This window comes from Xyrauchen texanus, chromosome 29 (assembly GCF_025860055.1).
Source record: "Xyrauchen texanus isolate HMW12.3.18 chromosome 29, RBS_HiC_50CHRs, whole genome shotgun sequence".
Taxonomy (NCBI): domain Eukaryota; kingdom Metazoa; phylum Chordata; class Actinopteri; order Cypriniformes; family Catostomidae; genus Xyrauchen; species Xyrauchen texanus.
This window is the reverse complement of record NC_068304.1, coordinates 2,449,569-2,462,600: the sequence shown is the minus strand read 5'-3', so window position 1 is coordinate 2,462,600 and position 13,032 is coordinate 2,449,569. Positions and strand designations below refer to the sequence as shown.

Genomic DNA, 13,032 nt, shown 5'->3' with positions numbered 1-13,032 from the left:
AAAAAAAAAACATTTAAACAAGCAATGCATGAAAACAAAAGAGTACAGAATGAAAGCATTTAAGCTCATGCAAAGCGAAGAAAAAGAAACCACTAATAAAGTAGACTGACACAATTAACGTACAGTATGACTATAAACACTCGCCATATATCATGTTTATATTGTATCTCATGTCATGTATTTGTTGAGAAAACAAGCATGTCCACATGCTCAGTAAACTATACTCATTTATACACACCAGTTAAATTGATGGAATGTCCCTCTGCTTGCAAAGTCTTTCTCGGATGCTGTGTTTGTTGTTTACAGAAGCGTCGCGGGGATTACGTTGCAACAGGGACGCTGCTTTCTGACGAGTAGCACATATACGGGAGTAAAGAGAACACCGCGTATACAGTACATTTATACAGGAGCTCAGCTTTCTATTATTCTGACATTTCACATTCTAAAAATAAAGTAGTGATCCAAGCTGACTTAAGACAGGGAATTTCTATGATTAAATGTCAGGAATTGTGAAAAACTGAGTTTATATGTATTTGGCTAAGGTGTATGTAAACTTGTGACTTCAGCTATATACACACACACACACACAAAACCCTTCATCTGATGCTATAGAAAACTTAATTTGGAAAATACATAGCATTGTAGCCTCTTATGTATGTGTGCCCGTCATAGTTGGGAAAGAATAATTGTTTTTATTTTTTTATTTTTTTTAATCTATTAATAGAAATGCTATCAGCTGATTAACCAATTATATCGGTAAAATCCATTATCGGTCCACCTCTACAAGATGTTTTGGTATGAGTGTGCAGAAAATCTTTTATTATTTTAAATGTGTGTATTTGTGTGCAGTTTTGTGGAGTGTAATGTTTTTGTCTCGTGTCAGATGTGGAAAGCAGCCGTTGGTCAGTCTGTCTCTGTTGCAGTCGATGATGGAGGAGATGACTGGGAGACTGACCCTGATTTTGAGGTTACAAACAATTCTCTGTTTACAGCATCACCTCTCAGTCTCAAGACTTTTTGTATTTTTGTAATGATTGAGAATAGGCAAGAATTTTACTAGTAACATATTACACTGACTGGTTGGTTAGTCCTACACTTCAACTATGTATTAGTACTCTATTTTAATATCTATTTAATATTCTATGAGGATTTTTGCTAATATTTGTATTTTTTTCTCCGGCAATTTTTTTTTTTTTTAAATCTCAGAATGACGTGTCAGAAAAGGAGCAGCGATGGGGTGCCAAGACTGTGGCTGGCTCTGGACATCAGGAACACATAAAGTTAGTCAAACTTCCATAATTAAAAACATTTTATTTATTTTTAATAGTGAGTTTAATTTGCTACTCTTAATTGAACACAGTTGAGAACTGCATAATTTCAGTATTGTTGGATTCAATTTCAGAGCTCCTGCAGGCCTTAAATGTTCATGAAAATTCATGTTTATTTGTATAGTGCTTTTCACAACACAAAGCAGCTTTACAGGAAATCATTCATTAACAAAATAAAAAATGTAACTGTAATATATATGAAGTCTTCGAGTGATCATTGTCTAGTTTCATTAAATATGATTGCACATAAAAATCGAATAATTAAATGATTGTATTTAGAACCCCTTGAAGGTGACTGTGGCAAGGAACACAAAACTTCATAAGATGTTGGTTAATGGAGAAAAATAACCTTGGGAGAAACCAGACCAGGTCCCCTCTGGCTGAACAACATGAATATAATGCCAATATTAGTTATTTGTGTGCAGTGCAAATCATGGTTTAAAATTTGTAAATTAAGTGTTAAGGTCCAGTGTTCCGAAAAAAAAGTTTTTTTCATGAACGTTAAAATTAATGACTAAAGTCTTTTGAAGTCCATCCTGGATTAACTGTAGATGTTCACATAAATGCAATGACTGTTGCTAGTTGGCTGATGAATGCTATTGTTGACAATTAAATTAAGTCTATGTATTCCATTTCAAGAGTAAAGTCCTTCAACAGACAAACGTGATGTAGGCAGAGATCAATGAGGTGCATCACAGTTAGGGTTGCAACGGTATGAGATTTTCACAGTATGATAACCGTCTCAGAAAATATCACGGTATCGCAGTATACGGTATTACACAATTACTATTATTAGTGAAAACAGAAGGGTTATTTTATTTATTTATTTTTAAGCAAACACTTTATTATAATTCAAACTTGAAACCATTTCTTTTATTGAAGTATGTGTTACACTTTTAAGATTGGTGTGGCGTCCACTCTTGGTACATATGTGTAAAAAAAGTCTCCCTTTTGAAAATAAATAAGTAGAAAAAATAAGAAAGCTAACAGAATTATAATAAACAGAATTATAAACATGATAAAAATATAATGTAAGTATAACATGTTATATAACTAAAGCATGTTCGTTCACATGTTATCATAGCATGTTAAATGAACTACTAAATGAAAAATAACATCAGCTGTCTAAGCTTTTGTAGTAATGTCATATGATATTAATAATTAACATATACGGCTCCTATCTGTACCTTTAACTCAGTGCTTATCAACTGGTTTTGCTTCAGGACAGATTTACATTGGACATCATGTGTCGACCTGCCATAGATTAAACATAACCTGTATTTAATGGGTTGCATTTCCTTTTATGTTGTCTAGTTTTGTTCATGGTTTTCCAGTACAAGGGCATGTCATTATTTTTGTTGTTGATGTCAACAACAAAATCTACAGGAAGTTGTCTCTCCTCCTTTTAAAAAATGAAGAGCATATTTACTTATATGAGCCCATTATTATCCTGTTTGTTACCTAATATTACATATTTATACACATATTACACAGAAGGAAACATTACCATGGTTAGGTTAGTGTTCTAGTCTTAAATAATAGTAATAATAATAATAAATGAATGTATTTATGAAAAATAAATACTAGCTGAACACATCTTGAAACTTTAAACTGCCACTGTTGATGATATAAAATGAGGTCTAATAGATTCTAACTTTAGATTATTTCATATGAAACTAACATTTTGTCAAAATATAACGGTTTCTTTTACTCATGTAAAATCCTGAAACAAATTTGTAAAGGTGACGTGTGTAATTATTAATATTTTTAACTATTTTGGTAAAGGGGCCACATCGGGCTTAAAGTAACGCATAGGGGGCCACATTGTATTGCCTTTGAGATACAATGTTCTGCATTGATTTGGTTTCTGTATCTTTTAAGCCCAGAAATAGTTGTGTACTCAATTTTCTGAAGTGTATCTGTGACTAATGGGACTATTCTGAAATTGCCTAAAGTATTGTATTGCTCTACAAAAAGTATAGATACTTTTCTCTCCGGCATTAAAAAAACTGAATAAAGGCAGAGATTATACATTTATTTTGCCATCTCTACTTCTCTGTTAATTTATTATTCAATTTTAATAATAATAAAAAAATACATTTATAGAACTTTTAATGTTTGTCGCAAAGCGGGCTAGTTTACTTGTTTTTTTTCCTAAAACATTACCCGTTCACATTCTAAAAAGAATCACTCATGTCAGACCCCCTCACCTTGCTTCTCTCAGACATTTTTTCCGCTGCGCACGTGCGTATGTGTGAGTTGACGAGTCTGACAGGCAGACAAGGAATAAAGGAGATGCGCACGCGCATGTGAGATTCTCCGTCCGGTTGCATTTTTTTCTCCATACTGTAGATAAGCAAATGTACATGGTATGATAACCGTCAATTTTGAAACCGTGGTATACCGTGAAAATGGTATACCGCTGCAACCCTAATCACAGTTCAACTGGCAGGTAATTTCGGTGAGGTTCGGTGGGGTCCTCCCCAGCTGTATCTGGCTGGCTCTGGTAACCTCGGGATTTAAATCCCAAGGTTGAGATATGGAAACAAATAGAAATACAGCTGCAAGCAGCGATACCGGGGTCAAGACAATTATCGGCATCATGAGCAGCAAAAATAGCTTTGTGACATGTTTTTGGTTAGAGTCTGATCAACAGTGTATGTGGAGTTAGAAAAAGTAAAGTTTAAATCACAAAAATTTTGACCAGTATATGGCACGGTTCTATCTGGGCATGATCGTTATCATGCAGGAAAGCGTTCAAGAGTTATAATCTCATGACTAATAGTGGGCAGTGCGCCAAAAACACTGTAGGTAACCTCAGGTAACCTAATGGTGATTGGATAATGGTGACAAGTTTCATCCCAATCCCTCAAAGCATTGCGGAGATACAGACTCAAGTAAAATCTTACACGTTCTTCGTCGAATTCGTTGAAGTGCCATACGAAAACGGTATGGTTTATAAAAATTCTGTTAGTAACGGATAAATGGTCTAGGTGAAGTTAAAAAAAAAAGTAGGTTTTCAAAACATTTAAAAATGGCGAACAGGAAGTTTGCTCGATCATAACATAATTGGTATCATTGTTCTCTGCATGAACCACGGAACCTATCAAGACAGGTCTCATGACAGTAGGCGAAAGGAGTCTATAGCTATTAGCATTTAAAAAATAGCATTAGAATTTTTGACCACAAAGTGGCATTGTCCCGAAACTTTGAGTCCCTTTAAAGCAAGGTGCCAAAGACACATACCAAGTTTCGTAACGATACGCCAAATCGTTCTTAAAATACAGCATTTTATGACTAAATTCAAAATAGCCGATGTCCAAAATGGCCGACATAGGAATATTTCAAATCGTTGGACTCTCTATACCCTACGGAAACTAATGAGACCAATTTGATGATTTTATGACCAACTGCGCAGAAGTTATAATCTTCTTATCTCATGACCACTAGGTGACACTGGGGTGGCTGTGGCTCAGGTGGTAGAGTGGGTTGTCCAATAATCGCAGGGTTGGCGGTTCGATTCCTGGCCCACATGACTCCACATGCAGAAGTGTCCTTGTTCAAGACACAGAAGTTTCCCCAAGTTGCTCCCAATGGCAGGCTAGCACCTTGCATGGCAGCTCTGCCATCATTGGTGTGTGAGTGTGCGTGAATGGGTGAATTAGTCAGTGTAAAGCCATTTGATGATTATTCGATCATGGTGCCTATGAGAAATAATACATTTGGTATGAATATGCTAAAGCATTACCGAGATATACCCTCACATCCATTTTGATGTGCACTTCGTCCAATTCAATGAAGCAACCAAATGCTATGGTTTATCAAAATTCTGTGAATAACTTACTCCTAGAACTCCTAGACAATTTGGGCCAATTTTCGTTCAAATCGGACAAACGGCCTAGAACAAGTTCGAAAAAGGTTTTTCAGATAATTAAAAATGGCCGTAGTCCAAAAAGGCTGACATAGGAATTTTTCATATCATTGGACTCGCTATACCCCACTGAATCTGAGACTAATTTTATGACTTTATGACAAACTGTTCAGAATTTATAAACAAAAATGTGCTTGTCGTGAGTGCCTCTAGATGGCGCAGGCCAATTTTCGTGCAAATCGGACAACGGCCTATGACGAGTTCGATTTAAAATGGCAGAAATATTTTCATGATGGAAAATTACATTGTTGTTTCTAGGACTCGCGGTTCAAAAGTTATTAACATGAGTGCAAATTTAGGCCATTGGTGGTGCTACAGGGTTTGAGGTAGAGATGCCAAATTTGCTGTTGTAACAGATCAGACTGTCCTCTAGCTGTGTGCCAAATTTCTTAACTTTCCCGCAAGCGGTTCTATGGGCTGCCATAGTCTCGAGCGAAAGCAGAATAATTATAGTAAGAAAACTAACGAAATCAATAGGGGTCAAGCCTCGAAGAAGTACTGTGCAGTTAGACAATTCAAAGCTTTTTATGTAGTTAACAGAATTTTAAAATTAATACAAAATTTAACAGGTAGCCAATGTAACGACGATAAATGGTGCTAATATGATTGTATTTCTTGGTTCTAGTCAGCACTCTGGTAGGAAATTTCTGGCCATCCAAACTTTGATTTCATCGATACACTGCTAATTTGGAGAATTATGAATTTTTGTTGGGTTTAGAAGAAATATAAAGTTAGGTATCTTCGACATATCAATGAAAACGTATTCCATGATTCCTAAAAATATCTCCCAGGGGAAGCATGTATAAGGAGAAAAGCAGAGGCCCTAAAACTGATCCCTGTGGCACTCCATACTTAACTTTTGATTGATTTGACAATTCCTCATTTACACATACAAAGTGGTAGCAGTCTGATAAATAGGACCTAAACCATGCTAATGCAAGTCCACTAATGCCAACATAATTATCCAGCCTATTCAAGCGAATGTTGTGACCTATTGTGTCGAAGGCCACTCTAAGATCTAAAAGCACTAGAAGAGAAATGCAGCCGCATATTATACACATACATACACACACACACACACACACACACACACACACACACACACACACATATATATATACACACCATTTCTCTGTAGAAATGAACATAGTTGGGAGGACACTACCTTTTCTAGTATTTTTGACATAAATGGTAAATTTGAAATCATCTATAATTAGCCAATTCTCCATGATTAAGTTGTGGCTTCTTATAAGCGGTTTGATAACTGCCATTTTAAAGTTTCTTGGGACATGTCCCAAGTATAGTGAGGAGTTAATTATATTAAGAAGAGGTTCAGAGATTAAAAAGGAGTGCCCTTTTAAGAGCTTAGTTGGTAATGAATCGAATATATGTTGTGGCTTCATTTTTTGATAAGTTTTGTTACCTATGACAGTGAAGGATTGAAGTTGCACGTGAAGGAAATTATGAGAGACTGTTTTCTGAGGTACTTTGACAGATGATTGCATAGTTCCAATTTTATTTCTGATTATTAAAATTTTATCAGTAAAGAAATTAATTTCATTAATCATTACTATATTCTAATCCCCATATTACTATATACATTCACCCAAAAATTGTAATTCTCTCATCATTTTCACACCCTCATGCCAGATGTGTAGAACTTTCTTCTGCAGAACACAAACAAAGATTTTTAGAAGTGTATCTCTGCTCTGTTGCTCCAAACAATGCAAATGAATGGTGACCAAATCTTTGAAGCCCAGGTGATCGATTCAGTTTTGGGTGAGAACAGACCAGAATATAAAAAACAAATTGTTCTTCACTATAAATCTTGACATCAGCATTCTCCTTGGCGATCACAGTTTCGATTCCACTTCCTAGCACCATCTATCGCTCTTCGCATACATCAAGCATTAGGAAGTGTAATTGCCTATAAACTGCAATGGCAAGATGCACAGTGAAAATGGATATACATTTTAGTCTGTTCTCACCCAAAACTGATTAGATTGCTTCAGAAGACATGGATTAATCCATTGAAGTTTTATGGATTACATTTATGCTGCCTTTGTGCTTTTTGGCGCTTCAAAGTTTTATCACTATTCACTTGCATTGTATGGACCTACAGAGCTGAGATATTCTTCTAAAAATCTTCGTTTTTGTTCAGCAGAAGTTTGGGACTGCATGGTGAGTAAAAGGTGAGAGAATTTTCATTTTTGTGTGATCTATTCCTTTTAAATAAACACATGCGCTGCACATTTCAAAGTGAAGGTCTGTGCAGTGCGTGTGCGTGATTCTAATCCATGCACGAATGCACGCAGATTGCACAAATTGAAAAAGCTGTTAGAACGCCAGTAAAGGTGTTCAGAGCAACATTAAATCAAGGTAGACAAAAATGTATGTGTCCTTTTTCAGTTTTTCTCTAAACTAGTAAAAGGACACAGTTCAATGATTTTATGACCTTTTAAGACTATGGGTTATATTATTTTGGGCTTTTTTTTTTTTATAGTTAAAAGTCCTGCATTATGCACCAAATATTATTTCTGGTTGTTATTGGGTCCTTGTAGGCTTGGTCTGGGCCTCCTCATCCCAGGAAGGAAAGGCCAAGAATATATTTTTTTAACCCATTCAGTGTTTAAATTTTAACACTTATATGTTGATTAATAAATAATTGCCTTTCTTCCAGCAACTTATATCAGCAAAATACAATATTGGTTGACCTCTAATTCATATGTATTGATATATTGCTACACAAACAATATATATATATATATATATATATATATATATATATATATAGTTTAGAATTTGAGTACTGTTTTAGTGAAAAGCTGTAGGTGGAAACCTGTTTCAAAGTGAAAAGTGTAAGAAATACTGTACCTGTTGTTCTGATAAGGATTGTTACAAGTCCTAAGACTTTGTTAAATGTGTTCCCCAGCCTGTTTAAGTAAAAAAATCTGTGATCCATCATTTATTTTGAGTTTATTGTCAGAATTGTGGTGTTGTTCAGAATGAGATCTGTCATATAATGTGAATAACACGTGTCTGTGTGTGAAACACAACAGAATATAGAACTATTTAAATGCATGTACACCTCCCAGTGGCTTTTTTTTAATTTTTTTTATATTATTGTTTTTTGCATAGGACTCTTGGGCCATGAGCCATAGAAAGTTGATTGGTTGATGGTGGCCATATTTGTCAAGATATGGAACTGTCCTCATAAATCTTGATGGCAGCTTAGACAAAAAAACTTCATGCTAAATTTCAAGTTTATGTGTACCATAGTTGGAGCTATTTTTAATTTTATAATTTGTATAGTGCCACCAATTGGCCGATACATGCAATTTTTTCATGTGTTCTCAGATTAACCCCAAAAATAATTGTCTCAAAGTTGGTGAAAATATCTCATACTGTTCAAGATTTATGGCCATACCACCCACCTCTAGGCCTAATGGTTTGGTCTGCACGATCAGTTTATACATATATTACATATATTAGGCTTTAACACATTGTGCTTGATATCCTAATCATTTAGTGTTATATAACAATAATACAACAGTAATGTTTTAAGTCATCAATTAAAAGTGTTAATGTGTTTTTAAAACTGCAACAACTCTGAATTGTCCCCTGGACATTATTTAAAATGTTCACCCTGCGTTATTCTCATTTCTCAGTATTCATAAGCTGCGTGAGAAGGTGTCATGTGAACACAGTGACCTGAAGCAGAAAGAGCTGGACAACATGCCCAAAGCATCTCATGGATATGGAGGAAAATTTGGACTGCAGCAGGATCGCATGGATAAGGCAAGATACTTCTGTCTTTATTGGAAACTTAACCCTTATGTTGTGTTCTGATCATTTTGAGCTTTTTTTTTTGTTTATAGTTTTTTTACTGAAACCAATAGGAATAAAACTCCTTGATTTTTGTTCACATATGATATCTGGAAAAAAAAAAACCCAATATCAACCATTTTGTTTACACTTTATTGGTTTTATTAAACTTTTATACTTGTGTTCCCAGTCAAAAATAACTGGCCATTGGAAATGAATGGATTTGACAAATTACAGAAATATTATAATATATAAATACCCTTTAACCCTCTGGGGTCTAAGGGTGTTTTGGGCCCTGGAGAAGTTTTGACATGCCTTGACATTTCTGCTTTTTTCAGCTGCTTAAAACATATTAATGGCTGAAGTCTGATAACTCTGTATTCAGCACAAACTGGGCTACAATAATATGTGAGCAACATGTATGTACGGGTTTGTATTTTTTAGAAAATAATGTTTATGCATGGTTTTTGAAAAAACTAAAATTAAGTCACTGAAATAAGGTCATATAACACATACTAAAGATTTGTCCAAAAGACTTTTGAGAACTGGATCTTGTAGCCTAGAGTTTTTGCTACAAAATGATGTGAAAACCATCCTGATCACTCATTCATACAAAACAACATAGTAATTTAACTTTTGTAAGACACTTTTAGTGTTGAAAGTTAATATGCAAGGAGGTGTGAATGATCGTGAATATTCATTGTAATTCAGACAGGAGAGACAAAGACCCCTCCCCTGGGCCTATCAATGAGGGATAGAGAATGAATGCGAGGCGACTTAATGATCAAAATCAAGTTTTAAGTTAAAAGAAGAAATCTGACTATACATTTTCTTTACATAAAGACTTTACTTAATTTTAGACCTACACTACCATTAAAAGAAGTCTCTTCTGCTCACCAAGACTGGATTTGTTTGATCCAAAATACAGAAACAACATTGATATTCTGAACTCTTTTTACAATTTAAAAGAACCGTTTTCTATTTAAATATATTGTAAAAGGCAATTTGTGATCAAAGCTGAATTTTCAGCACCATTACTGCAGTCTTCAGTGTCACATGATCCTCCAGAAATCATTATAATATGCTGATTTTCTAATATGGGCATATTTAAAGTGTATTTTACTCATTTAACCTGAACACATATTTGCAAGCACAAGCTTTGTTGATGATAATGAGGCCTTTTAAACACTAGATAAAATATAATCTAAACATTCATATTATTTTTATATCATATTACATATCATATATATATCATACAGCATACAATTTAAATACCTGCTTTAGCCGAAACAGCATTTAAATGTAACTAAAACTTGCTTATTAGGACATATTTCAAATGTCAATAATCTGAATCCTGTCTGGAAACAGTCCCATTAGTAAAATATGAACATGTTTATATAAAATAGCATGTCAGCTAATGCAAACTAAATAATTTACTCGTCTGAAATTGTTTCCTTGGCTGGATCAAATCTCTCTTCAAAATACAAGTGTTCATCGGAGTCTCGCTCATATTCTGAGGAAAATGTTAACTCTTCCTTAATATTCAGGAGATTCCTCGAATGTGTATCATTACAAACATGCAGAAAAGTTTAGTTGTGTTGTGTTTACATTAAACCTCACTGTCGGGGGCGTATACATTTGCGTTGATCGTCTCAGCACATTAGCGTATGAATGGCGCCCTCTGCTGGTGGGTGGGATCACATTACATATAATGAGTTGCGCCAGAAGAAAATGTACATCGCTTTGTTTCATACAGATTGCATTGCAGGAGAATATTTGTTTTAAATTTGAATTGTTTTATTTAAAAGTAGACATTTTAAGCTTTCTTTAGACATATGTTTCATGTTTGTGTGATAAGTATTCGTAGAGTTTCAGTTAATTTTTGTGACGTATTTCAGAAATATGCTCTGAAATATGAGCTGAATATGACCTTTTTATTTTCTTTATTTTACAAGATTTTGTTGTTGTTGTGAGTGTACACAAATAAAAGTAGACCCTTTTATAGTCTCTAATGATGTCTTACACTTATCTGTATACCCAAAAATGGTAGTATGATGGTAGGAGTATTTTAAAGTGTTTCCGCTATAATGACGGATGACCCCAGAGGGTTAACACATAAGTGGATTTGTGTTTGCACACACCTAGTCCTCGGACATACAAATATACACACATTGTGTGTTGAGTGCCCTCTTGTGCATCGTCTTTCCATGTACTCTCTTTGAGGAATATTTCAAGATCTGCTTATCATATTATGTTGAGTTTGGGCTCATTTGAATCTGCATATTCTGCTGTAAATTACGGCACGTCACTTTCTAAGTCATGTACCTGTTTCGTGAAGTAATAAGGAAAAACGTGACAAAAAGAAACTTTTAATTAGTATGTTTGTGTGTCTGTGGGAATTTTTTACGCTAATACTCACTGCAGCGAAATAAGTACACAAGTACACATGAGTTAATAACATTTGCTCATTGCATTCTACTAATTGAGACCATTCCAACGATATATAACACAATTTTTCAAATGATGAGAACGAAAAAGTTCTTATTTTTTTGTGAATTAAAAAGCATTATTCAAGAATTGGTAGGATCAGCTATATATATTGTAAAGTCCAGATTCTAGGCTTTAAAACGACACCTATTTTGTTCAGATCAAGCAAGTGGTTAATTTATTTATTTTTTTCTCTTTTCTCCCCAATTTGGAATGTCCAATTCCCAATGCGCTCTAAGTCCTCATAGTGGCGTAGTGACTCGCCTCAATCCGGGTGGCTGAGAACAAATCTCAGCCACCTGAGTCACTCAGCACGCCCTGAATTCAAACTCGTGACTCCAGTGATGATATTCAGGGTCTATACTTGTTGGCCCAGGCCCCCAAGCAAGTGTTTATTAATTTATTACGGAATTGTTATTATTTATTTTTGTTTTCCACAAGGAGTGCCCCCCCACTTGCCCGCTACAAGCTCAGTTCAATGAATCCTTCTATCAATAAAAATATATATACAGTGAAAGTGAGAGAAAAAAATTCTTGTGGGCAAAATTCCTTAATGTTAAAAGCAGCTGCAAGTTTTTAAAATACTTCACTAGTTGCATGCATATGTATTTCACCATGGCTTAGATGTTTCTGAGAGAAGTTGTGGAACTGGAATGAAACACTCACTAAAGTAATTTGTTCAGACAAGAGCCACAGAGTTTATTAGGGCCAAAGCCTTGAAAAGGCAAGGCCCTATTGTTTTCGTTAGGATTATTATTAGGGCCCAAGCCTTGAAAAGGCAAGGCCCTATTGTTTTCGTTAGAATATAATTTTTCTTACGATTATTCGGGCACTTTTGGGGCTCTTAACGTGCTCTAAAACTCTTGAAACTTTGCACAAGGGTCAGAACCCACGGCCATTAGGGCCGGGCTGAAGCTGGTACCGGGGCGTGGCAGGGGGGCTCGACGGCGCCCCCTGGAATGGGATTCGAACACTTGTCCATATATCAAACATGCTTGCATGTAATAAATATGAAACTCGGTACACTTGTAGATCTCATCGGGCCGAACAACTTTCGTGCTCTTAAGTTTTACGCCAGCCCAACAGGAAGTTGGCTATTATGGGTTGTTTGGAAACACGTGCTCTGGAATTATATATATTCCTCCTAGAGAATGAATCCAATCGCCACCAAACTCGGTCGGCATGAAGTCAAGACATTGAGGATGCTACATTGCGGACAGATTTTTGATATCTCGAACGGTTTGGCCGTGGCGAGGAAATTAATTTAGGACTAAAAAAGGACACATAAAGTGTGTTATAACTTAGTTCTATCTACAGTTACAAAACTCGGCGTGTATATTGTTCTCGTCAAGCTGAACAACTTTCTAATTTACAGTCATTAGCTCCGACCAACAGAAAGTCAGATATTGTGGTTTGAATGTGGATTTCTTGGAATTTTTCTCTCTCTGACAGACAGTGACC

The 13,032-nt window shown here is 35.3% G+C and overlaps 1 protein-coding gene across 3 annotated transcripts in view; it reads left to right on the top strand.

Annotated features, from left to right (window-relative positions):
* Positions 1-13,032, top strand: part of LOC127623226 (src substrate cortactin-like) — a 41,346-nt gene that overhangs the window by 12,693 nt on the left and 15,621 nt on the right. For all 3 annotated transcript variants that reach the window (XM_052097564.1, XM_052097562.1, XM_052097565.1), the window contains exons 2-4: positions 884-967; positions 1,207-1,280; positions 8,928-9,057. In XM_052097564.1, coding sequence (XP_051953524.1) covers positions 884-967; positions 1,207-1,280; positions 8,928-9,057 — 288 coding nt within the window. The remainder of the gene's footprint in view (positions 1-883; positions 968-1,206; positions 1,281-8,927; positions 9,058-13,032) is intronic.